The sequence below is a fragment of the Leptosomus discolor genome, chromosome 2 (genome assembly GCF_034619465.1).
Source record: "Leptosomus discolor isolate bLepDis1 chromosome 2, bLepDis1.hap2, whole genome shotgun sequence".
In the NCBI taxonomy this organism is placed as follows: domain Eukaryota; kingdom Metazoa; phylum Chordata; class Aves; order Leptosomiformes; family Leptosomidae; genus Leptosomus; species Leptosomus discolor.
In genome coordinates, this window is record NC_141392.1 from 46,610,658 (window position 1) to 46,637,881 (window position 27,224).

General features: G+C 43.0%; 1 protein-coding gene across 3 annotated transcripts; it reads left to right on the forward strand.

Moving 5' to 3' along the window:
* Positions 1 to 27,224, forward strand: CAPN9 (calpain 9). 3 transcript variants are annotated; one of them, XM_009945891.2, is made up of 20 exons: positions 1 to 213; positions 4,826 to 4,895; positions 5,354 to 5,472; positions 6,082 to 6,215; positions 6,816 to 6,984; positions 8,543 to 8,626; positions 8,880 to 8,965; positions 10,746 to 10,823; positions 15,271 to 15,431; positions 16,147 to 16,304; positions 16,967 to 17,175; positions 17,815 to 17,851; positions 19,368 to 19,448; positions 19,944 to 20,001; positions 20,582 to 20,646; positions 23,004 to 23,072; positions 24,469 to 24,547; positions 25,220 to 25,336; positions 26,368 to 26,426; positions 27,198 to 27,224. In XM_009945891.2, the coding sequence occupies exons 1-20, from the start codon at positions 1 to 3 to the stop codon at positions 27,222 to 27,224; spliced, it is 2,073 nt and encodes a 690-aa protein (XP_009944193.1). The 3 variants fall into 3 exon arrangements, with proteins under 3 accessions (XP_009944193.1, XP_009944194.1, XP_086317143.1); XM_009945892.2 differs by lacking the exon at positions 10,746 to 10,823; XM_086461017.1 differs by lacking the exons at positions 4,826 to 4,895; positions 5,354 to 5,472.

Below are 27,224 nucleotides of genomic sequence, written 5' to 3' on the forward strand. Positions count from 1 at the left end.
ATGCCCTACCTGTACCAGGACTCGAAGCCGAGGGCACCCACGCTGCCTGGGACCGCGCGTGCCACCCACAGCTCGGGGAAGGCCTACGAGGAGCTGAAACAGGATTGCCTGCGCAGGGGTGTCCTCTTCGAGGACCCTGACTTCCCCGCCTGCAACTCCTCTCTCTTCTTCAGTGAAAAGCCGCCTATTCCCTTCATTTGGAAGAGGCCAGGGGTGAGTATGCCATTGTGTTCTCTCCTTTCATCCTGCCAAAAGTAAGGCGCTGCTACGCTTTGGGATCGCACCAAACATGTGGTGTGTTCAGGGAGACGAAGTGTATGTAGGGGGAACTCTTCCCACCTCAGGGGCAGCAGCATGGGGTCAGGACGTCACCCAGGGAGGTGGAAGGCTTCACCCCATTTTTTAGATGTAGCTCGTTGTATAGCCACTTTTTGCATTTTTATTTGTGTACATGCATAAAAACCTTGTAATCAGCCTTTTCTCTTACATTATTGCCAAACAAAAGCAAAGTTAAGATGAAAATAAGAGGACTTGCAAGGAATTAAGGGTAAAATACATTATGATGATGTTCTAACTATATAAAAGTCAAGTGTTGTTAATGTAGGAAATTCATAATTAAGGTTAAACCTAAAAATATCCAAATTTTTAACTTTCAGAGTATGAGACTGTTACACTTACTTGCTCACTTTCATCATGAAACACTGAGAGATTACAAATACATGCCATGGTTACTGAGCCGTTCAGCAGTAGCCACAGGCTCGATGAGTATCTCTTAATGCATCTTGCATAACAATCATTAGTAACACAGCAAGAGCCTGAAGCTTCTCTAGTCATATGCTCTCAGATCACAAACCCAACATCACTCCAGGTTCCTGCTCCCAACTTATTTCTGTAACTAATAGCCACAGAAAATTTGTGGCTACATTTCATTTCTTTGCTGATGACTGATGTTTATTCTTTTTTTCTTCATAGCCTTAAAGCTTTTCCCTTAGTAGAAAACTTTCCTTTGGCGACACTGATACGAAGGGAAAAAAGGAACAAAATAAGCTTAAAGAAGGGTTTAAATTTTGGCTTGACTTAATCTGCAATGATAGGCATTCAAATGCATCTGATAGTTAACATAGTGCCACTACAGAGCAGAATTAAAGCTATTACTCCTGGACAAGTTTCAGATATGAAAAAATAGGAAATTCCTGCATATAGTAAGAGCAGCCTCTGCAGACACTTGCCTGCCTTGCCTACCTATGTCCTAAAAGACAGGTGGGTTGTGGGGCTGCCCCCCAAGCACAGGATAGGGCTGTGGGGTTGAGGTGCTTTTGGTGTGGTGACTCTGGAGTGTGTGTGTGAGCATCAAAAATGCAAGTGCCTACGACACTACATCAGAAAGAACAGTTTTCCTTTGGCCAGCCATTGGGTGCTAGTTTGTCCTTTTTTTCCATTTGGGGCTTCACAACAGTTAAACTTTGCTGTAAAATGTGACCAGGAGCAGCTGCGAGCTTGTGTGTCCTTGCATGTGGTACCTAGGGACAGCAGAGAGCAGTCTGCCTGCTGTGGTTGTCACAGTCTTCTTCAGGATCTTTGTACACTGAATTGGAAACCTTTCCAGGATGACTAAGTTACCTGAAACAGAATCTGCCTTTACACTCCAATTCCCACCATGCAAAAAGGTGAACTTTTGTGAGCTGCACAGTGAGAAACAAAGCTCAGGGGAGGCTGAAAGGATATGTAAGAACAGGGTTTTAGTCATGCTCTTCTCTGGCTCATGAGCATTTAAGCTAAATCAGTTTCATCTCTATTACCATCAGGAACAGCAGCAAAATAAAGGTACTGTAAAACTTTAACAAAGTTAATGCTTCTTACTTTGCAAATGGGATATAGGCCTAGAGCACGTGCCGGGTTAGTTGCCACAGCTCAGCTGGCAAATGTGTGGTGCCAGAGAGGATGAGCACAGGAACACGACTTCTGCGTAGGGTATCTGTGCTCAAACTACACACTGACTGGTTTGACTGCCTCTCCTACCGGTATTTTACAGTAGCTTGGATGAAATGTAACATAATTGCGGGTAATTGGAGGGCCAAATAATGTTAGTCTTCAGATTTACACTCTGTTAGAGTTTAATCTTTAGTCATGAGAGCACAGAAGTCTTTCTCATTATTTTGACATGCATATACCCATTTGTACACAGTGTGAACAAGACCCTTAGCTAGCCATAATCTGTAAACCTGACACTGCAATCAGTGAGCTACCTGGATCTGCACCAGATGAATATCTCACTTTCTACATAAATCTTAAGTGCTCTAAGATTCAGAAATGTATCTAGCAGTTTTGTTTAGCAATCCCTTTTCAATACCATTTAAACCTTTGAAAATGTGGCTTATCAAAATCTTAGAATACACTGAAGAACAGAAGACCATTTTCTCATTGTATTTCCCCTTTTTCCTTCCCTTTCCTTTCCCTTCATTTTTTCATTCTTCATTTATATCTAAATTCAGCTGCTGGGGTAAAGTCAACAGTTCAGTGTGTGAAAGTTAGAAATATAAGTTGAAGAATGAAAAAAAAAAAAAGACAGACAAATGTGTTTTACCAATGCCAAATGAGTTCGTGGTCTACAGAAGGAAGTAAGAAGGAAATCCTCCTAATATGAACAGCTACTGGCAACTGGTATGACGGCTACTGTATGCTGGAACCAGGCAAATGCAATCACAGAAGTAAAGCCAACTAAACAGCCTCACCCTCAGCCTTTCCTAGGTTTCCATGTACCCCCTCTACCAATGTGAGACAGAGGCACAGAGAATGCAGTTTGTTTTCCTTTGAGAAAACAAGAAACACAGGCTTGATGTAGCGTCAGGAGAAGCACAGGTGACCTTGCTTCACCCTCTGAGGGCTACATGTCCCTACTTCTAGGCAATATCTTTGTGCAAGTGAACATTTGAATTACTGTATGCTGTGTGTGAATGTAAGATCCATCTCTGAGTTTTGTCCTTTAACATGCTGAAAGCCCTAATACACATCATTATACCATCCAGTCTGAAAATCCTATTAAAATTAGTATTATTTTTGCAACGTCCACTCCAAAACTGTAGAGTGTGGTTTTCTTTCAGTAGCAGAGAATGTGGCACAGGTCCAGTCAAAACCCTTTCAATTCCTTTTTATTGATTTTTCTATTATTATTTTTGTTTGCTTTAGACACCGGAAATGACTGAATATATTTTTGCATACATCAGTTGCAGAGCTGTGTAATAAGCAATGAGCCATGAATCTAATGTTCAGACCCATGTCAGTGGAAAGGTTTTTTATCTCGTACCGTGCTAACACATGGATTTTCTTAGTAACAGCTGAATACAGTTCTTGCCATGAGAACTATGTTCCCCAGAAGCAAGGAAGCTAAAACGAGGCATGTTATTGAAGATCAGCTACTTTATCAGCCACTGTAATATTTATGTCTAAAAGCAATGAGCTGTGTTTTTTATTGTCCATGTCCAGTCCCAACAGGACTGGAGTGTATTTAACAAGCAGGCGGGCCAGGTAAGAAAGAGCTGCTGTTTGATTTCCCTTTGCTCTATGCACTGGGGACACAACGTGTTGCGGTGCCTCCTCCCCAGGGCACCTGTGGCTGAGGCACAACCCGGCCGCCACCTCCTCCCCAGCAAAGGCAAACAAACAATAGGCAAACTAGCTTCCTTCTGAATATTGCCTCTGCAGGGTGAGCTTCACAGAAGCAGTGCTGGCTCACTGAGGAGAGTGTCCTGGCTCCTGCAGTGGCCAGAAGCAGATGCTTCAGCAATAAGTGCAGGAAGCTGAACAAAACCATCAATATCCTACCCTGATGATCTCACAAAATGCAGCAATATGAACAAAACCCAACTCAGTTTCCTTCTAAGCAAACGCAGGGGTTAAATGACAGGATGTGTTCTTCTGTGTTTTACCCCCTCTTTAATTTTTTTTTTTTTTTTTGCAAGCTTCTGCCACTTAGGCAGAAGAGTCTGCTTCGTGCCATAGGGTCTGCAAAACGTATATGAGCAAACTGATTACCTACAGGCATATTCCTCTAGTAATACATTAAATACCCTCCTCCTCCCTTTTCTATTCAGTTCAATCAATTAAATTCAGTTTACATCTCATGGGAAAGGGGAGAAGAGAGGGGAATTCCTGCCACATGTATCTGTTACCACTGTAATTTTTCTCCCCAGCTGTGCCACCAGTAATTGAACTAAAACAGTCAAATGAATACTTGAGAATTGCTTTAATGCCACCATGAGCACCAGTCCCTCTGACCTCTGAGCACACAAGGGTGGGTAGTGTTAACTCCTCCTAACAAACAAGGCTGGAGTCTACCTTTGTTGTTTGCTTATTTGAGAAGGAAATGGTCTTATGGTTGTCAGACACTGTATGTTCCAGTTATTATGTGCATGTAAATAAAGTCTTAACAGTGCATTTAAAGGTAAACTGCCAATTTTAGTTTTTCCAGCCACTGGGGGAAAACAAACAAAAAAAACCCACTAAGCAGTTTTGTAGCCTAATGTTGAGATTCTGGAGCAGGTTGTGCTATGATATTTTGACAGTTGCCTACAGATGAATAAAGAGTGCCAGCCATTTATTAGCAGCCAACTAATCATGAAAAAACGAGGATAGTTGATTCTTTAATTGCTCTACACAGTAATTAATTAGCAAGGATTCACCACCTAGTTTTTTGTGGCGGCTACACTGCTGCAGGATAATATAGCTCATGTGGCGCACACCATGCTGCACTTCTGGGCTGAGAATGACGGTGATATTTTCCTGGCACATTCTAAGTCATTTCTGTGTCTCTCTCCCACTCTCACAGGACATTGTCAAAGATCCCAAGTTTATCATTGGAGGAGCCACGAGAACTGACATTTGCCAAGGGGATCTTGGTGAGTGATTCCCCCTGAGTGGATGCATTCACGCCTACACCCCCTGAGGAGCAGCAGGAATATCCTCACACATGAGAGGATGTTGTCCCTCCTGAACTGATGGGAGCAGTGAAGCTGGAGGTACTGCCCATGCTCACCTTGCCTGCAGCCACCTCTTTGGTAGCACACTCCCATCCATGACAGGGACCATCCTGGTACGGTTAGGATTCAAGATCAGGGAAGGATCTCCACATAAGGGTACTGTGAGCCCAAGAGAGCCTTTTGTCTACCAGCACCTCCAAACTGCAGTGCAGTCTGCCCCGCCAAAGCAGGGGCATGCTTCCTGGGGACACATAGGCTCTCTTTTGGATTTCAAGAGGGGGGCATCTAACTGCAATAATGTCTCCTCTGGCCCTTACACCACCTTCTCCTCTTGAGGGAAGATAATGACGGGTTTTTCCCTGCTTCTCAATGCACAGGTGACTGCTGGCTATTAGCAGCCATAGCTTCTCTGACACTGAATGAAAAAACACTAGCAAGAGTGGTGCCACTGGATCAAAATTTTGGGCCAGATTATGCTGGATTATTTCATTTCCAGGTAAGATGAATATCTGGCACAGCATGAACACATTTCTGTCATTACATGTCATGGTCTATTTTGCAGTGGGGTTGAAGGTTATTGCAGAGAAGATTTTGAAAAAACAGGGATTGCTGAGCTTACATGGTTGTTCATGTTTTGAGAAACAACCTAGAGGCCTACGTCAGCCTCCCACATGCACGCTCATAGCCACTTCTGCTCTGAAAAGAGATATATGGCTTTAGAAATCATTTCACATTTTCCTGGGCACACAAACCCCACTTAGGATCGAAGGCCTTAAAGGAGTTGGACTGGGCTCTGTAATACATGTGTGTCTTAAAGATGTCTTGAATCATGTAGTGACCACTTGTGTAGCCACATGAGGAGCATTATCCAGACAAGGAGCTACAGTACAGCTCTACACTTATACTCTTAGTCTTTTCTTAAGATAGATTACCCTTCCTTCAGGGCAGCCTAACATGGTATAGTGAGAACAGACAATTTACATATGACTTCTAATCAAGCCTATGATAGTCACTAACTTACAGTTAGAAGTGTTGGGACACCAGAGTCTTATGCTCAGGAAATAACATGCTGTCAGCAAACTCATGCCCCATCATTTCTAAATAGTTTTGGCAGCACAACGAGTGGCTGGATGTCGTAATTGATGACCGACTACCCACCTTCAAAGGCCGGTTGGTTTTCTTGCACTCAGCTGAACGCAACGAATTTTGGAGTGCCTTACTAGAGAAAGCCTATGCCAAGTAAGTCATGCTGCGCATACATAACTGGCTATTTGTACCTACGTTATTCACAATTTGTACATATATTGTTCACAACTCCAGTGAGCAGCTTCTATCCAGTATTTTTGGTTGTTGGTGGTGGGGTTTTTCGCGTTTGCTGCTGCCCTGATCTAAAGACGTTATGTCTGTCTCTTGTGAGCTGGTCCAGCTTCTAGCACATCAATACAACCCTAGTTGATAGCAGTAGAGTTGGATCAAAGCTTGAATCCTGCCATTTGCATCTCTGCTGAGACCCCAGTTGATGGTTCTGGCTAACTGTATTTTTAAATGATTTGGCAGACAGCAAGCCGCGGACACCCAATGATATTCAGTCCTTGCCAACTTGATGACTGGCACTAAAGAAAGCTTTAAGGATATGGAGAAACATTATAAATTAAAAATGCAACTAACAAGGAAAGCAAAGTGATCCCAATACTCCTCCCATATATCCTGGGTACATTCTGGGGTACTTCTTTTGATTTCAACGCCATTGCTGCAATTTTACGCCTGTGTTTTAGCTCTCAAATATGTGTATCTTTGAAGTTTTGAAAGTATGTCTCACAGTCAGCCTGTGTTTTCCAGACTGAATGGCAGCTATGAGGCTTTGAAAGGAGGCAGTACAATCGAAGCTATGGAGGATTTCACTGGGGGCGTAGGAGAAATGTATGACGTTAAAAAGGCTCCTGACAACTTCTATGAAATCCTGGAGAAAGCTCTGAAAAGATGCTCAATGGTGGGCTGCTCTATTGATGTAAGTAAAAAATGTGGACTGAAATTCTCAGTTCAGTTTTGTGGTTTCCACATTAAAAAACCCCTACTTTTTAAAGACTGGTTAAATTGGTGACAAGTTTTTTGGATATGCACTTAACTCTGCAAATAATAGCTGTGAACTGATAGATATGTAATGTTAATGTAGTTCTTAGTACAGTTGTTTAAAAGAAAAGGATTCATTACTTTTCAGCAGGTGATGGCCACTGTATTTAAGGCAATAATGACATAAGTATGAACACTCAGTGAGAGTGAACTTTATTTCCTAACTTATATGGTCATTTTTAGCATTAAGCTTTTTGCCATAGCATTTTGAGGACTTCCTGGTTCAAGAGACTACAAAATTGGTTTTTTCAGCCCTGCATTCTGTAACAACACCTGTGGGGAACTGGGGGACTCAAGACAATTTTCAGGATCAGTGTGTTTGTTTGTAAACAGGGGCTGGGGCTTACGATACGACAGGTTTATCCCTCCAGAGACTAAAACCTCCAGATTTCCCAAAGAAAAAGGTAGCACCTGCACAGGGTACTTATACTGCTCTGCCAGTGTGTCTGAGCCAGGGTAAAAGGAGCCATCCATGTGTGTGTCCTTGGCTTTCTGATGAAAAATGCCTGAGCTGCTCAACAGCAAGAGTGAAAGCCCCGTTGCTGTTCCTTGCTGACTGTACTCACTGGGAAAGGCAGTTCAGAAACAAAAGTGTGACAGGTTTCTCCACCAGAATAAGCAGCTGGAGAAAAAGGTTTCAGAGCAAATGAAAAATCCTACCAAGCACAAAACGTTTCGTTTCCCTTTGGGGCACTTGTAACTAAGGCAAAGGAAGTGTCCAGGCTTTGGGAGAAGGAGAGAGGTTTTTGTTTGCCCTCTGTCCGTGAGCCTTATCATTCAACATTTGGCCAGGCTGAGGGATACCTGTTGTCTCAAATCCGCTGCCTGACTGACTGAAAGCAGAGCTTTACCACGAGCTCTCTCTTTTACTCAAGACTGTGCTCTCAACTTTGGGTTTGAGTTTCCTTGTCTTTCCTGATGAAGCTTTGCTGCTTGCAAAGACTAATTAAATATTTATCGAACTAGAGAAAGAGTGCGATACTCAGCTGGCTGATGGGACCCTTCGCTGCCATCACCATTCCGTCAATGTCTTTTTACAAGAAATGAGACCAGGTCAACACCTGATCTCAGTCTGAGAGCACCTTTTCCTATCCCTTAGCTGACACAAATCACACTTGAATGGGAGTTAAGACTGAGATCCTGGTAATGTAGATGATGTTGATACAAAGTCACAGGGGGAGGGAAGGTATTTCAGCCTGGAACCACCTTATTTTCCCTCTGAGTTAACAATGCTAAAAAAAAATTTTAAAAATCCTTTCTTTCCCTCAAAGGGCATCATTGCACCATCACTGCCTGCATTAAGCAGACAGACAAGTTCCCTGTTCCCAGTATTGGTTAGCTGCTGACCTCCCACCTGATGCTTGGAAGGGACCAGTTGGCACCATTTGTGATCTCACTCTGAAGAGAGATATTCACATTTTTTCCCCATATTTCAGACCAGCAGCGCTGCCGAGTCAGAAGCCAAAACCCCCTTTGGCCTTATAAAGGGCCACGCATACTCCGTGACTGGCATCGATAAGGTATGTTCAGCAGTGTGGGGCAAGGAGCGACCTGGGGGAAAGATAAGGGAGTGCCCCTTGACCTCAGGTGACAGGGGGAGTTATCCTGGGGGAGTCATCCAAATTCACATCTGTCTTTCCCTCCCACATCTCCCCTAGCAGTCTGCACCTTTTGCCCAGCTGTTACATTAGCTTGCCCAGCCTCTGCACACTGGAGAAATTCCGCTCCCTAGCTACTGACACGTGCTATTTTCTCTGTTTTCTTCTTCCTCAGGTGAGCTACCTGGGCCGGCAAGTGCAGCTCATAAGGATAAGGAACCCCTGGGGACAGGTCGAGTGGAACGGCCCTTGGAGTGACAAGTGCGTGCGCTGTCCCATACATGCTGGCCTCACAAAGGCCAAATCCCAGCTGCTGCTCCACAGCTAGCTCTCTGCAGCCCCAGCTATTCCACAGAAAATTACATCAAGAGTTTGCACATGCATAACAGTACTACTGCCATACTAACATGTCACCCTCAGTATTTTCAAAGATGCCTAATTATGGGGACACTGTCAAGGTGGTTTAGCTCCCAAAATCTAGCATTAGCAAAAATCATGCATTAATATAAATGGGATAAGTTAATTTTAAGACACTCCTAATTGGAAAAAATTACACATTTGTAGTGGTTTTTTGTTTATTTTTTGCAAGCCTTTTGCTGTACTACTTGTAACACAACATCCGTACTTCGTCCTACTGCAGATAAGCTGCAAACTGATATTGTATTACCCCTTCTAAGTAGCTTATAGGTATCTAGTTTCTTTTACTGCTCTGGATTTCTAAACATGTCAGGATTAGGCAGGAACCTTACAGGTTATATATGACTGTTAAATGAGATCCTCTCCATGTGTTACCCAGCAAGGTTGTGGAAGGACCTAAAACCTCACAGGACTGGTCTGAACACCAGACTGGTTTTACTATCAAAAGTAAACAAAGTGCAAATAATACAAAAGAAAAAAATTATATAGGAAAGAAACCCCGCTACATTCCCTCCCATCATATGCTTTTCAATATATTTCTGCACATATGCATGGCTTCATTTTCATTTCACTTTCTTCTACTAAGTTCTTTTTATTCACACAGATGCCTGGCCCTTTAAGATTGCTGAGACATGTAGTCATCTGTAGGACTACTTTGAATTCCCTGTCCTTAACGTGGCTCAAAAATAAATGAAATATTTCCACATCAGCTCTGATCCTTTGTTACCTTGAAAAAGAATAATGTGGATAATTGGCATATATAATGAGTGATTAAATCTCAAAAAACATGAGAGATTAAGATCAGGATGGGCATCTGGCAATTCATATTTATTGAAAAGGCTGTCTCTGCAAAGCAGAGCTCTGATTCTGCACTTGGGAGGTTTTCTGGAACTCAAGATTCAAAGGGGCTCACAGGTCAATACAGGAATCTGTATCAACATTTTGCAGTCATTGCTGGAATTAAAAACCTGAACACGCGGTGCCTTCTACTCCTCATTTATTATGTCAGATTGAAAATGCAGTAAGACATTTCTAGTTTTTCCAAAAAGCTTTAACAGGTTTTTGTTTGGTTTTGACATGCTACAGCTGGAGTTGTAGGGGTGAATGGAAAGGACGCAAAGACTTTACCTGGAACCCCAGTTACTCTGGCAAATCTCTCTGTACAGGGAAGGAGGCTGTTCAGTTCCCATTGACTCAGTTTTGAAGAAACATCTGGCCCTAAATTACCGACAAACATAAAAGAGGAGATGGTGCTACAGATGGGAAACATATTTAAGGAGGGGTGTTACCAAAATCTTGAGGTTTACCAATAGCCCTATTATACCCAACCCCAACACCTGACAGCAGTCCCAACGCGTGAGTGCAGGCAATAACTCACACAGGACCATCCTGGAGCAACTTTGGGATCTTTGGTCTGGTCCTGCTTCCAACTACATTAGTTGGGTCTCTGTGACCATGAGTGACAGCAGGATTTGGGAAACCTCTTAAATGCACCTGTGTTTGTGTGAGCCACTCAAAACACACCTGGAAGAACAGCCTGCTGCTATGTCCAGCCAGTCGTTCTGAGTCAGGGAAAATTAATTGCCACATACCCATATTAAAGCTTGGTTTTGCTTTCTTGCAGCTCTCCCCAGTGGTGTTCAGTCAGCCCATCAGAGCAGAGACGCCTATCTCAGGCAGCACTGGATGATGGAGAGTTCTGGTAAGCCACAGGTTTTTAAAGTGTGTGGCTCTAGTTGGAAATCAAGGTGCAAGTGGCCAAAACAAGTAATAAGGAAGAAGTGTCTCTGTAAGGAAATGTTCAGTTTCTGCCTAGCAGACAGCAGATAGAATGCTTACTTGGTTTTCTGTGTGTTTCATGCCTATTTTAATAAGAAAAAGCACTTTAAAAGTCAGCTTAGTTAATGGCATTAGCATATTTCAAATACTGTGTGTCTCCCATGAATGTAACACCCTTCAAATCCTTCCTATGAACAAAGGCAGGGTCTATAGAAGTGAGCATTTTATTGCACTGTACCATCTATGAAATGCCTTCAGGGTTGATGCTAGGCATACTACACTGGAAGGGAAGGGAGTCCTGATAAGCAATCTTGCTTGTTACAGAAAGTGAAAGAACACTAGGATATGTGTGAAATGATGGAAAATTTTAAGAAAAGATAAAATTAAATGGAAAAAAAAAAAACCATGATGGAAATTGCTGTAAAAGCGTGAAGTGTTCTTCATGCCAAATTCACAATCTCAGACAGAGCAGATGGCTGACTTGCACATGATCCTCCCCTGTATCAACCGTGCTGTGCACTACTGACAATATGTCCGGTCACATTTTCTAGGGCCAGATGCTTATCTCTTTTACACAGAGGTAAATCCAGAGAGGGCTAGGGTAAATCAGTGGGGCTACTCCTGATTTTTCCTGCAAGTTAAAACAAAGTTCAGCTTTAGGCCTGAAAAGTGATTTGAGATAGACAATGCAGCACATTAAGTCACAAAAAATGGTTTATTCCAAACTTTGATAGCTCTAGAGGGAAGTGGGTCCCATGGCTGACGCATTACTTAAGAATTTTTACATAGGATATTTTGAGTTATTTTGTTATTGACATTGCAAATGCAGTAGGGTATTTCCAGTTTTTCCAAAAAGGTTTTGTGGGATTTTTTTTTTTTGTCTGTTTCTGACCTGGCTACAGCTGGAGATGAATGAAAAGGAGTCAAAGACTTTACCTGGAATCCAAGTAACTCCAGCAAGTCTCTCAATATAGGGCATGACTTAAAGCCTGACTGTGTAATGGAAGTACAAGTATGCAAATAGGCATCAAACAAGCAATGAAATTCATGAAAAAGTCATCTGTCCAACAGAGCTAAGCTGATGATTAAGTAAGTCCTTGGAAGGTCAATAAAAATCAATGAGGTTGAGCATATCCAGACAAATGTTGGCCTTCCTCATCCAGCATCTCAGCCATTCAGAGCAGAAACAAAAACCATTGCAACTGAAATACCCGCTGAAGGGGTTAAGTGGTCAAAAATCATATGCAGAAGATAAGAAATGCTTCCAAAACCAGTCAGGCAAGTTTAATACCAGCTAAACCCTCCACCCAGTCCATCAGACTTAGTTTTCCTCATGCCTTTTGACTTCTGTGTATTTCTCTAAGGAGTGTTTGTCTCTTTGCCCACACTAAGCCACATCTTGATGGTTTCCCCGTCAGGTTTCACACAGACTTTGCATGAGCAATAATGTGAGGTGTCCCTAAAGACATCAAAATGGTTCAGATGAGGAAAGAAATGAACATAAATGCTTTTCTCCAGCTTTTGGTTTGCTCCTACTGTGGTTCTTGCTGATGAAGTTTAGCTGAGGATATGGTGAATGAGCTATATTCCTGCTTCTGCGGCTGAGGATCTTCAGCTGGTCTGTTCATAACTCCTGGTGGTGACCTGGCTTGCCTCCCTGGAAAGCTGGGGTAATCTTTACGAGGTGCTTTGAAACTTGCTGCTAGAAATTGTGAGAGCAAAGTAATTAAGAGTTCAGAAACCTTAAAAAAAGAGTTCAAAATATGTTCTCCATGACATTCATTACCTTTGGGCTTAGCAAATAAGGTAAGGTGAAATGGGGCTCTTCTCCTTGTTGACCACAACCAGTTTCTACTGAAGTAGAGTTAATAGTAAGTTTTACAGTCAGCAAGCTTTTTGTACATCATTTCTTAATGTGTCTAGAAGCTGCAAGTGAGCCCAGGAAACCTGCTATGCACTCATGAACAACTTCTATAATTGTGCTACAGGTTTCAGACCCAGCCTATTCCATATGCTGACTGCACACAAAGCAATGGTCTTTTCTCCTACACAGGCTCATTTTTATTAAATGAAAGAGAAGAAGAAATATTCCTGTTTATTCTCATGTATTGTGTTAGATTTCATCCTAGGTGGAACAGGAAGGCTAGGAGGAAGGGTAAGGCAGCAAGGGAAATTAGATCAAAAACTATGCAACATTTAAAGCAAGGTAAGTGTCATATCATCAGAGTGTCTTCAGTCAATGCAAAAAGGCAGCACAGTTATAGAGGACTGCATGGGATAAGGTAGCCAAGGTGGGAAATGTGGTCTGACTAGACCTTTTGTCCCTTTTGCTCTTTGTATTTGTGAGGACTGAAGAAAATCTTCATGATAGTATGCTGAGGGCCTGCTGAGCTCATTAACCACCCCAAAGATATTCCGGCTACATATTAGCAGTTCAGATTGGTCTTTTCCAGATGCTTCTACTAGATGCGAAGAAAGCATCCTGCTATTGGCTTAAATGTCATCTTCTCACTCACCCTAGTCCCTTCCCTCCTAAAATCAGAAGGTGAGTCTTCTCTTCCCTTCACCTGTACAAATCCAGGATAGCCATAGAGAAGTCAGATCAGGTGTTTTACCTCTTAGGAGCCAAATCTGATGTAACTCCTTCATCTGCTTTGCAGCATGTTTCCAAAGGTCCCAAAATTGCATAGTGTGGCCAGGAAACAGAGTTTCTTAGAGACAGATTTTGCAGTGCTACCCCTGCTATAGTGTACTGAGCATCAAAGTGAGAAGTAGCAGTGCCTAGGGCTAGCAATACATGGGAATAGCCAACAAGAAAGAGGACAGAGCTCAGGAAAGCAAACCCTGCTGTTTCTTCCCACGCTGAAACCAAGTTATAAAATGGCCCATAGCAAGTGTAAATTAATACCACCAGACATCTACTTCTCAAGTAGCAGAAAAATGAAGCTAGCTGTGTTTGGTGAGCTACGCTGAGGGCTAGCTGGGTCCTGTCTGCCACAGCTGCACATAAACATGCTGTCTTGGAGAGCTTTTCCTCTCCTGTTACTCCATTTTGTTGTTAGGCACCACCCACTGGAGGAAAAGGATAGTTATAGAAGTCCACAATAGGGAGAAGATAAATTTCTGTATGTTGTTTCTATGGTCCAATGAGAAAGAGAGGGGCTCTTATAGATAGCAATTCAGAGCAGAGGACACATCTGGATGCTAACATGCTCTCAGAAAGGCCTAATACCTCTCCCCTTTTACAGAGGGATGTTCAGCCTACCAAGGCTACCTTTAGTCTTAGAGCGTGTGGGCCTCCTGCCCTTGCACTGCCCACCATGCAAGCTGTTGTCTTTTAGACAGCTTCCCTCTCTGTTCCTTATGCCTAGGGCTGCACACCAAGCCCAGTGGTGCCTGGTTCTGGCTGTCGCGTCTCTTGGCCGTTTGCTCAGTCCTGAACGCCAGGCTCCTTGGACATCAGGACTGCTGATATCTTTTTGCCCTTTTACTTCCTGGATAAAAATCACATGGCTTATCTGCTTCTTGGTATGCTGAGCAGGCTAGTTCCAACCAGCCCAGCCTAGCAGGTCAAAAATATCCATATTGTGGTGTTTGCTTCCTCCTTCCCATAGCCACGGATATAAAATACACATAGTGCAATCTACATGACACAGTAGCAGGAAGCAGTGTCTATACCACTTTCAAGGGCAGGTTGGAGCTACTACTCAAATCTAAACACACTATTTATCTCCAGTGTTTTGTGTGTGGTTTTGCTTGGACAAGGTCCCAGGCACTCATAAAGGAGGGGAAGGTGAGTAACTTGAGCCTAGGCACCTTAGCAGAGGCTGAAATGCGACTTTAACTGCAGTGCAGACAGGCTAATCATACCATGGCTTGGCTAGTCCGTCACCATGTGTCTCTTGTAGTGCTGTCATGCAGCTGGCATTGAACACACAGCTGATTTGTACGCAGACTTAGCTCCCGCAAAGATACCTGCTGTCCTTTGGTTGGATCTTTGGCAATATTGATGCAGCCTTTAAGGTCAGGACGGTGTTGATGAAATAACTCTTTCCACCACAGGTTTTGTGCCTGCGTCACTTCTTTTCATTTTAACTGTAACTGAATAAATTCAACGGAGTTATAGCGTAAAAAGAAAGGTGTAAGAGATATCAGAATCAGACGGAGACAATAAGGTTGCTTGTGTTTTACACCCCAGTAAGTGAGAGCTAGCTTCTTCCCTGGTGTACATCAGCATATCTCCACAGTCACTGAAACTATTCAGATCCACATGAGCTGGTGATCTGGCCCTGGGACGCTGGGGAGTAAGCATTTCTGCTGGTCATCCTTCACTGAATGACTGCCTGTTCCTTCCCATGTCTTTTGCTCAGGATGAAATTTGAAGACTTCAAAGTGCATTTTGATAAAGTTGAGATCTGCAACCTGACTCCTGATGCCCTGGAAGACAGCACTGCCCACAAGTGGGAGGTGACCATCCACCAGGGAAGCTGGGTCCGGGGATCCACCGCAGGAGGATGTAGAAATTTTCTAGGTAACCAGATACTGCTGTGAAAATGAGAAGCAGGCATTGAAGTCTTTACCTACCCTCAGCCAGCTCTCCTGCTACCCCATAGCCAGAATTGTGGGTGCAGGCCAGGCCAGCTGAGTGTCAGCTAGCAGAAACCAGCCAAAACGACAACTGTTTAGATAGTCACACTTGAGACTTTGTAGGAAAAGAGCTGCTTTCTTTGCTCTCAAGTTCATTGGATCTAATATGCCTCTCATTTACGTTTGCATGAGCAGGACTAGCTCTACATAAGTCACTTAAACTGCAGCAAGAAGTGTAAAATGAGACAAAAATCCAGCTCAGCCAGCATGTTTATGCGGTTCTGAAGTAGCATTGTGGATCTGAACTGTGTTACTCCAGACTGGCAACATCACTATGGGATCACTGTAGCTATGTACTTTGAACAAAATTCCATCTGACAACTTTATTTAAACCATGGTAACTTAATAAAATATCAGGCCTAAAATCTTTTCTACACCTAGTTCCATGAAGGACTTTGGGATTTGGCTTATTTTCTGCAGAGCTTAGTGGAAAGAAGCATGACAGCTAATGGAAAAACTAAACTTGAGCAAAACCTCAGATTAATTGTCCTTTTTGTCTTCTTTTTTGGTTTTGGTTTTTTGTTGGTTTTTTTTTTTTTCAATAGTAGTAGTGGTATTATTATTCTGAGGCAAGAAACTGATGTTCTTTACATTGGCAGAGACTTTCTGGACAAATCCACAAATCAAGCTGCATTTGACAGAGAAAGATGATGGACAAGACGACTGCACATTCATAGCAGCGCTGATGCAAAAGGATCGTCGTAAACTCAAGAAGCTTGGCGCTGAAATGCTAACCATCGGCTACTCTATTTATGAGGTACTCCATTGCTTTTGCAGCGCAGTAGCTGCACTGTCAGTATTAGCATCTTTCTATGGGTTTGTACCCCTGCCAGTCTTCATGTATTTTTAGGGCCCTTGCTCTTAAAATGATCTTCTCGGTTACATCAAGCCCCAGGGAGAATTTTAATGTGGTTGGGACAGAATCCTCTCGGAGGATGATTTAGGAGTCCCTAGAGGGCCATGGACTCCCAGGGTAGACTCCTTGTCCCCATGATTCTGTCATCCCCTGCCTGGCTCCCAGAGAGGGGATGTTGCTTCCTATGGGCCTCTTGGGGTGCATCACACACAGGGGTACCTGTCCCTGAGTCAGGCCGGGATTGGCAAATCTGTTGTCACTGCTCTGTGACACCCTACCTGGGATGGTGATAGTTAATACTAGGGAATGTTTAAACAGGAAGACAATGTCCCAGAGTCCTCTTGGACTGCCTGCTGGGTGGGAAAGGACTACCAGTAATGGGTCCTTGCCATAAGGTGGGAGCTAGAGTGGTGTGAGCACATGGGTGAAGGGACGAGATTCAGGGTCACAGCCAGGGGGACAGGCTTGTGCCAGGCAGAGTTTGGCTTTATGATTGGGAAAGGGGCAAGGATGGCCTCAGCACAACTTGGCCAGTGCAACGCTGCCTTCATTTCACCTCCTAGAGCCCTGGCAGAGACGGACACTTGGGCAAAGACTTCTTCAGATACCACCCCTCCAAGGCCAGGAGCAAAACCTACATTAATTTAAGAGAAGTATCTAACCGATTCAAGCTGCCACCAGGCGATTACATTCTTATTCCGACCACGTTTGAGCCGCACCAGGAGGCAGATTTCTGCCTGAGGATTTTCTCTGAGAAGAAGGCCATCACTGAGTAAGTCAGCAGAGAGCCCCAGGACCTCTGGTGCTTGATGGAGCATGAGGCCAGTTGCTGCTGGGGAGAGTCTGGCTACTGGCACCCAGCCCTATAGCAGAGTCCTGGCAGGGAAAGCTCCTGATGTTTTTTTTGCCTTTGCCCATTTTTGCTAAACCTGACTTATTTTTAGAAAGGAGTTTAGGAGGTGGGGAAATAGGACTTGCCATGGTGAATCTGCTGGAAGCTTGACAAGGAAGAGTTGCTAGCTGCCTGGTACTGTTTGGAAATCTATGAATGCAGCAGTGTTTGTTTCCTGTTTATTTCCTCCCAAAGTTTGTCCAAATTATAATTTTTTATTAAAAAAGTGTATTGAGCAAAAAGTGAGTGCACAGTGGATAAAGAATGAGAATAATTCTTTAGCAGACAGCACGCACAACTATTCTCTCCCTGAGTCCTGCTTAAAGTCTGTTTCAAGGGCTCACACTAAAATTTAAACGGTGCAAAAATCTGATTGTCTGATAAATTCTACCCAAACGTAACCTCTTCAGTAAAAGATGCAGTTTTATCATTAACTTCTGGAAAATGGAGTAAGCAAGCTTCCACCCCAAGCAGATGTTGAATATCTTCAGATACCAAATAAGGTTTTGTTTTCTCCAGGGATCTAGATGAAAACGTTGCCATTGATCTCCCTGAGGTAAGTCTACAGAGTTAAAATAGCAAGAGAATAGCTCAGCAGAAGCCGACACACACTGCTTTTACTGTCTTTGGCTAAAACACGTTTCACAGGAATGTTACACAATTGCCAGCTTTGTGTATGTGACTGAAACAGTCAGTTCTGCTGAATATGGTAAAAGAGCTGCAACAATCAAAATCATAATCATTATGCTTCTGCATCCGCTTCAAGGCAGTTGGCGTCAGCCAGCACCAGAGGCTGGTATCAGCCACCATGGGTGTGCTGAAAGCACCCCTGTTAGCACCAGGGAGGCATAAGACTGTTCACATCTTTTAAAATTTTATTTATTATGAAAAAGTAAGAGACAAGAGAATGTCCATAGACATGCATTCATTTTCCATACAAATATCTTTTATTTTACTTATCAATAGCTGCAGGGCTTGGGAGGGAATGCTTGCTACATGCCTGTGCCTACTGAAATGATTAAATTCTTCTTGTTTCTGAATGGCCTGGTCTGCCTGCTGAGCACTAACTGCAGCTGAGTCTGAGTCAACTCCTGTTTGAGTGTGTCCCTGCAAATAAGCCGTTAATTGTGGTGTGCCTTCCCATGGAAACAAGCTAAGCCAAGATGTCATGTGTCCCTCTAGTAAAACTCTTCTCCAGGGACCAGCTAACAAATGTGTTTCCAATTCTGGGATCTCAGGGCCATGTTCAGTAGCAAAATAAATCTGTTCACGTGTCCCAGTAACAATAAGAGACTGCATCCAAACCTGAAGAGAAGGAAGTGAGGAACGTCTATGTGGTCAAAAAAAAGTGTAAGTGGACAAGCAGTGTCATGAGGGCCGCTGGTGACAGTACAATAAATAGCACCCATGTTGGATCTTCTGTAGGTAAACAAAGCCTGATTCTTTGCTTCTTGTGCTGTGCTCTTGCCTTCCTCTTCCCCATTTTTTTGTGGCCCAAGAACTCCTCTCTGTTCACATGGCCACCTCAACTGTAGCAGTGGCTCTACACTATTGCATCTCTGCTCATCAGTGTAGACTGAAGCCTGAACTCTTACACCCCTGCGACTGCACTGAGGCATTCATCTGGCAGCCAGCTGAAAGTGCTTCCAAGCTCAGGATGGCCCTGGGTAATGTGCTGAAGTGCAGCCACCTCTGGCTGGTGCTCTCAAGAAGGGCAAGAGGTCTGTGGATGATGCTGCTGGAAAGAGCTCAGTAGAGCTGTGGTTGTTCAAGGACCGAGGAAGCAGAGTGGTGCAGGGGTGGGATGAGAGGAGAGGTTTTCTCCAGGTTGGGTGCTCTTGGTTTTGACATATCCAAGGCAATGGCACACTATACAATCGCCCAGGAGAAGGAAATGAGAGGGGTGAGACTCCTCTTGGGGAGCTAGGTGGTTGGGAGGCCTCAGGTCTAGCAACATTCAGGAGCATGTGTACCTTATTTTAAGACTGTCCCATGATGCATAGAGTGGCTATGTGCAGGAAAAATGTCATGTTTTACAATTCTTATAATGGCTTGTATGGTTGACGTTGCAGCCTCTAAACCCAACACCAAGCCCACAAGAAACTGAAGAAGAAAAGCAGTTCCGGGCACTGTTTGAGCAGATTTCAGGAAAGGTGAGTGCAAACCCCTTGTGGGTCATAGCAAGATGTAGAAAGAGGGGAGACACTTCTGCTCCCACCCAGGGCCAGGTGAAACGAAAATGACCTATTTTAGGAGTATGCTCAGTTGTAGTGTGTTGTTTGGGCACCAGATGTCACCATGCCTTCTGTCTAGATGGAGAAGGGTGCAGTCCCTGGTGAGCAAGCAGGAAGACTTAATCTAGAACTCAAGCTCTGAGGGAGCCTACTTGGTTCAGCATCCAGCTGCAGTTTATTTTTCTTTGAATAAATGGTTCCCGCTTGAGATTTCCTCCAGACAGCCTTACGCACAGCCGCACTCCTGTGTTTTGCCAGCCTTTTAGTTTTTAGCCTTTTCTGGGGTTTATGATTCTCTTTCCCTGACTTGCAATAGACTACAGATGGGTGATGTTTGTGTTTTCTGAGGTTTTTGGTATGTCAAATTACAGAAACATTCAAGTAACAGATGCTGCACTCTTTCTTTTACTTTAGGACATGGAGATAGCTGCAGAAGAACTCGAATATGTTCTGAATGCTGTATTAAAAAGAAGTAAGTCCTGATAACCTCTAAGTTAAGGGCTGTAAAGAACTTTATAAAAGCTGCCTTTAAATTCACTTACAGGCAGAAAAATAAAGGCTATGTTACGACTCCTGCCTGGTGTCCTCCAGCCAGCCAGGGCAAAGCCAGGAGAACATCTGGTCCATGATCTAACCATGAGCTTGCCCTGCCTCCACCATGATCCACATCAGCTCATTGAGGCCAGCTATCCATTGCACTACTGCTCTGCTGTGGAGAGACAGGCACTGAGCTGGGACTCATAAGACCTGGATGTAGTTCATGACCCTGCTATGGGCCCTTTGTACAACAGGAAACCTGTTACTCTCGGAACCTCATCTCCTGATTTATGAAACAAGAACCGTATTTCCTGTCATGTCTCCAGTAAATACCTCTTCTGTCTGGACTGTGACTTCTCTATAGTGAGGGCTGTCTTGAGCTTCCAGTGCGCAGGTCCTCTCACAATGAGGACTAAGAGCCAGCCATCTCTGCTTATGAACTCCTATTTTCTACTTTCAGTTTATAAAAGGCAGATTTGCCCAATGAATTCTCTCTTATTTTTGTCATTTTTCAGCAAAGAACATCAAATTCAAGAAATTAAGTCTCATTTCATGCCGAAATATCATTTCTCTTATGGATGTATCCTTTCAAATAAGTGCTTGTGAGGCTAAATATATGCTGAATACAATTGTCCATAGCATTACTTGTAATGGGTATCAGAGATGGATGTGGTAATGTCATGGCAGAATATCACCCAAAGAAAAAAATCATGTGAAAGCCGGGTCCTGATTTTTATTTTTGAAATTTAGGGTTAGGATCTTCAAGGCAGACCATTTTCTACCTCAGACTTAGAGGCAGATGCTTTAATGTTGAGCACTTTTAAAAGTAAATCTCAAATTACTTCTGTATAGAACAGTGCATTTTTCAAGCTGTGGTTTATTTGAAAAAGGCCTAGAAGTGATAACTTAAGAAAAGTCTGTTGTCTGGAGGGTTTAATTCACCAGAGTTGTGCATGCAAGTTACGGGTCAGAAATTAAGGATCAGCAGAGTGCTGAAAATTACTGATATCAAAGCTGTGGTTTTTCTGACAAACAGACTAAAAGCTGGAAAATCTGGTCTTTCAGCTAGCTCCTGGAACTCCAGGAAGCAGACATGTGGGCGAGAGTTGTCTGTCCACATTCAGGAATTTGTGGTGTAGATGTCTACATCTAAGCTAGCTTTCTAGACTTCTTTTGTAGATAGCAAAAAAGGTGGCATAATTATGCTTGTTCTGGATGCACCTAACTATGAGGGATGCTAAATGATTGCTCAGACATTAGGTGAGATGAATCACAGCCCTGGTACTTCCTCACCAGATTCGTCCTTTGCAATGTTCTGGTGCCTGAGTTTGCTTAGCATGGCATCTCCTCAGGTAGAGCTGTTTCTTGCAGCATGCTTTCCTGATAGACAATTTTGTTACATGTGAGGCAAAACAGGTATCGTCCTAACAAGGCAAGTCTCTAACATTTGGTTTATGTCTTGCTTGTTTAGCTGAGAAGTTCTTATCTTTTGCTTTTGTGGCTGCAGTCCATGACAGAGGTAACAACCTCTCAAAAATTTCTAACAGAAAACGAAAACAGACAAAACTTTATCCTGTTAAAGCTGTGTCCATGGTGTTAAAATTCAGTGCAGATCAGTCACCATGCATATGCAATGAGAAACAGGGGACTAGTCCTAAATTTTCTCCCTTAAAAACCAACCTTCAGTAGGGAGCTAGTCCATGCTCATATCTCATCCTTACATGGTATTGGGACAGAGCCAGGGTCTGCACTTGACCCAGGAGCATGGCAGCAGTCCTAGGTTTACTATTTAGGATATAACTAAATAGTTTCCGTGATTTGCAATGCTTCCAAGCAAATCTCTGCATAGTTTTGAATAAATGGGGAAACGTCTTTTCCTCTGCTTTGGAAGCACAAGGAACACAAACACAACCATCCCACTCTGGGCATTTGGAGCACAATGGGGGAGCAAATGACATGAATGCAAACTCAGGTCAAGGCTGGCAGAGTCCCCTCTGTGTCATATGCCACCAAATTCCCTGGCTACAGTTACCATGCGGTGGTGCAGAGCAGGGGCAAAGTTCTACATGACCCCAGGAAGAAGAATCTGGCTGGTTAAAAAGACAGACTTTTTGCAGGAGTGAGAACATTCTTGGGATCTGTGGGTGCCCTCAATAATGTAACCAGTATAGGTGCTTAAATAATGGCAGGCATTAGCTAGACCCCACGTGGCACATTTTGACCTTCATGAGTGCTTGCTGAGCAAGGGCTTTGTCCTGGCAAGTAAGATGGAAAGGGGAAGGGGACTGGGCCCATTCCTTACTTAGCATTTCAGAGCAAGTGCCCCACCCTGCAAGTGTGCTTGGGTGACATCAGTAACTCAATAAAAGAAGTATTAAGGCCTTCATACTTCAGGCAGAGGGAAGGCCAGGCAGATCTAATCACTGCCTCTCAGAACTCCTATACAGACATTTTTTTCAGATCATAAGGACCAGATTTTGGCAGCCTCACCCCACAACTCCCATTAATTTTTGGCTGAGCCGTTGTAGCAGAGCCTGGTCTCTAGATAAAAGTACTGAATAGCACATTGGTTGACTAACTCCTTCGAGTACAGTAGCAATTTATTTTAATCAGGTAGTTTAATCCTCTGAATCATTTGTATCCCATTCACATCCAAAGCTGTTCTTGCCTTAGAACAATCTGTCTTTCTTTCTCCTGTGGAGCCTGCATTGCTCAGCTGTGTTTTTATATCACATAATGTTCCCCAAGCATCCCAGCCACAACCATGACTAGAGCTGCTCGAGCTGCACCTCATGAGAAGTCCCAACAGTGGTTTCAGCAGAACCATACGCTTTCCAGGCAACTTAACATTTTCCACTTAAATGAACAGTGGTGATAAATTCAGAAATACTTTGGGCCTTCATGTAACAAAACCTTTTCCTTAATTCAGATTATCAGACCAGTGGCAATGGGAAACTGGAATTTAGTGAGTTCAAAGTTTTCTGGGAAAAATTGAAGAAATGGATAGTAGGTGACATTATTCATTGTATTTGTTTCTCCATTTCATTAGCTATTTCCTGCATAGTTTATTATGTATGCGCAGACAAAAGCAGAGACAGGAGTGTTTACGAGCCATGAATTTTAATTCGAAACAAATGTTTTAAAAGTATGGGGGCTTGTTTTGGATAGTCAAAGACATTCTTAGCTTTCCATGATGTTAAACCATAATGGTTTTCTGGAAATAACAGAGATTTTTGGAAGCAAATCAACTATGTTTGGGATAAAGAATGCAACAGGCATTAATAAGCAAGCCAATCAAAATGAAACTTAAGGAGTTTCCATTACTGCTGTTGTACAGAAGAAGAAAGTGATGATTCATGACTAGTAAAAAAGAATCGTTTCCTAAGTCACTGCATTTCCATTATTGATCTCTCAGGAGTCAACTGTACTAAAGTCTGGGAAAGTGTTGATTCTAATTTTAAACATTTCCCTGCCACTGTATATGGCAGTAAGAATAGGCAGGCTTGCAGAATCAGGCCACAGACTGGATATTCAAATAAAGACATCATAATTGTTTCCTCATGGTCATTAATAGTTTCTTCTGAATTCATGCTTCACCCAAGCATTCAAAATATGCAGTTCTATGCTTCTTGTCTAGCCCATCAGAAATGGCAAACAGTTTTTCTGGGTACTAATGCCACATCTCTTTTAACAAAAGATGCATAGTTTTTTAACAAGGGGGCTTGAGAAATCATTGTATCCTGTAGGAAGATTTGCACGTATATTTGCTGGAAAATTTGAAGCTGAATGTGACGACAGATCTAAATAATTCGTATTCCAAGGGAGAGTCGTGTTTGTGGTCTCATTAAAAGGACAGAATTTAACTTCGGCTTAATAATTATTTAATGTTTAGGTCAAAATTCAAACCGTTTGTACCAGTTGTCTTGGTTGTAAACGTGAATTTAGCCATTTAGATCTTTTATACCTAGAAGCAAATGAGTAACTGACAACCTTAACCTCATGTTAAACAATTTGTCTCTAGCCTTCAGAATTATGGAGAAAAACATAAAAAGAGATTAAGAGAGTGCATCGGTTAAAAGACAAGGAATAATACATCCTTCCCAGATAAAAATCGCTTTTTAAAAAATCATGGAATTTTTTATGAAGAGCAACTCATTATTTTTGAATGCTTGGGTTTGGCAGTACTTGTTTAAGTTTCACAACAACCTATTCATATGACAAACAGAATTTGGATCCAGATTTACTCCTCAGTTACAAAATCAGACCAGATCTAGACCAGAGTCTTGTCAGCTTTCTTAAATGTTTATGCTATGTAGAGATAAACACCTTGCCTTTCTATGCCATATCTTTGCTCCCTTTCATATGCAAATACTGAACTTCCCATGCGCTCCTTTCGTAACAGAATATCTTTCTTCAATTTGACTTTGATAAATCCGGCTCCATGTCCTCCTATGAGCTTCGCAGTGCTCTTAAAGCTGCAGGTAAGACAGCACTGCATTTTACCTGGGAAACCCGTCGGGCAGATCTACTGTGGGTGAAGAGAGTTGAAAACAATTATGCAGGCCGAATGCCCCTGAACAGAGAGGAGGTCTAAACCCCAGAGAGGACCTGGCCACCTAGAGAGGACACTGAGTGGACAAACTTTGCCTCAGGTATCCCCAACCCTACAGGGCAGTCAGTCAGAGCAGTCCTGACACTTTTATTGAGCTCTGTTAAACTCAAAGGGCTGCACACATGCAGGGTTAGACCCTGCAACAAACCACGTCAGAGTCTGTCTCCTTTCAAGGGTTGGAGGAACAGTAAGCTGTTTGTTATGAAGAGCAGTCAGTGCATTTGTATTGCATCGCAAATTATTTATATTAAAGCACCTAGTTTTGCAGAAATTCCTCCAAATTTCAAGGAAACAGAATGGTCCCTCATATAGTAAAAAATACATTGATCAGAAACTGCAATGACTGCAAAATTTCTTGTTCAGAGTTTGTTATTCATTGCAAGCTTAAAGAACTTTGTGGTCAGATCACTTTCTGGATGGATGTGTTCCACAGAATATCCTCCCATTAACTGGTTTTCAAGATTAGTTGGTAGAGATCTGCAGATTCCTCCCTGACCTACAAGGTTGCTCACTTTTCCTTTGTGCATGTGTCTTTGGGAAGGATACCAACTCAACAACTACCTGCTGCAACTGATTGTCCTCCGGTACTCTGATGAACAGTTCCAGATTGAATTCGACGATTTTCTGAACTGCTTAATTCGCTTAGAGAATGCAAGTCGTGAGTATCTTCTTCCTCTGGAATTTCTTCCCCTTTGAAAAAAAGAAGTTCCACTTTTGACTGTCATTGAGCGTATTGCACAATATCTGAGATCAAGTGTGCACATGGCTAACAGAAAAGAGCTGTGCTTAGCATTTGCTTTTAGGATGGCTTTTCTCCTGTAAAGTGAAAAATGTTCTGCTGCTAATGGAAAATTTCCTCATGTGAACAGAGCCTGCTTCATAAACTCTGCAGCAACGTAGAAGGCATGTAAAGAATGCTGGCAAAGTCCATGTTATAGCTTTTCTTGTGGCTCACCCACAGGCTTAATTTGGGATCACAGAAGTTCAAGGTTCAAATATTGTTTGTCCCTCATGCAAAGAGATAACTGACATGCACTTGGGCAGGTATCTCCTGTACCTTCTACATAACTTGTCCACTTTTGGCTGAAGATATCGTTCCCTGTAGGTCGAGGCACCCTAGGCCTCAGTTCATTTGTGCATAGGGTCACTCTCGTTCCAGAGCAGCAGTAGTAGAGATAGGTAAAATGGCTGGATAAATGTTGAAGTGATCTTCAGTGTGGCTCCAAATTAAAATCAACGTAACTCACTCTATGAGAAGCAAAATCAACTTTCTTGACTGATTTTTTTTTGTTTTGTTCTTCTCTTCAGTTTCTGGTTTGATCTGTGGCAATAGAAGTACTAAATTACTGAGAGAGAAAAGTTAAATAAGATACATAAAGAAATGCAATTTGCTTGGCTTCAATTTGGAGTATCATCCAAATCCAACTGCTTAGCACATCCAGGACACCCTCTTCCATTCAAGTCCTGAAGTGAGACTTGCACAAAGGCCTTAAGTCAGCAAGACTTTTCCTTTTGCAAGGGCTTCATTTTGTCAGAGCAGCTACCACCAACAACCAATCCTAAGTGAGCCACTTTTGCACCAGGCCCTCCCTCTCCTTGGCATGGCCACCCGTCGTTGTGGGATGGGGAGTCATGTATGAATATGAATGAGGTGTATTTATAGCATCAGTGTCCTGTTTTTCATTTCAGGAGTATTCCAAGCACTGAGTGTGAAAAACAAGGAGTTCATTAACCTGAATATAGGCGAGGTATGAGCACAGCTTCATAAACACTGACAAAAGGATGGGGCTTCTCTAGAATTTTGTTCTCTTGTAAGAACCAGAGTATTTCTGCATGTCACAGACGTCTGTGTCCGTGAGAGTGCAGGGGGCATCTGCCATAGGCTTCAGCAGGGCTGGGATTTTACTGCATATTCACATGCTATTTCCTTCCTTTCTTGCCCCGTGGCATATTGACATCTTCCCATCCCCCTTTCTGGATTCTCTGCTTTTTCCTTCCTTTCGTGCCAGTTCTCAATGGGGGGGAAGGGGAAGCAGCAGATAGGCACAGAGTGTCTTTCACTTTTTCTGAATCCCCTGGGAGTTCAGATCAGCCTGTCCTGTATGTGTCCATCGTCTGCTTCTCACACTGCTCAGCACAAGCTCCTTATTTTCTTGTGCTCTCTTTGTGGGTTGCCTCACATTTTACACTAACCCAAAGCTTCCTGGGGCAAGGCACAATGAATTCCCTGGCACAACAAATGTGGGAGCCAGTCTGGACTGCCGGGATGCAAACAAAATCACTGCCATTATCAGCATCTAGTGCTTGGAAACATCTGCCTCTTGGCAGAGATCTGGCTGAGGTCTCTCCTTAGTGACAGGACATAAGAGCCTAGTGAGCAAAGGTCCTCTTCCCTACATGGGGTCAATTCAGAGCATGGCACTGCTTCTGAACATTTCTCTTTCATTTGAGGAAAGGGAGGGGGAGGGAGAAGGACCAGAAATCATTTATTGTAATGTTGACCTTTCTTCCAACATTAGTTTATCAACCTGGCAATGAATATCTGA

Excerpts from the sequence above, each read along its gene's own strand:
- CAPN9 (XM_009945891.2), top strand. The coding sequence starts at position 1 with ATGCCCTACCTGTACCAGGACTCGAAGCCGAGGGCACCCACGCTGCCT. Across the intron at positions 6,216-6,815 it reads CTAGAGAAAGCCTATGCCAA|ACTGAATGGCAGCTATGAGG; the intron begins GTAAGTCATGCT and ends TGTGTTTTCCAG. Across the intron at positions 19,449-19,943 it reads TTGAGCAGATTTCAGGAAAG|GACATGGAGATAGCTGCAGA; the intron begins GTGAGTGCAAAC and ends CTTTTACTTTAG.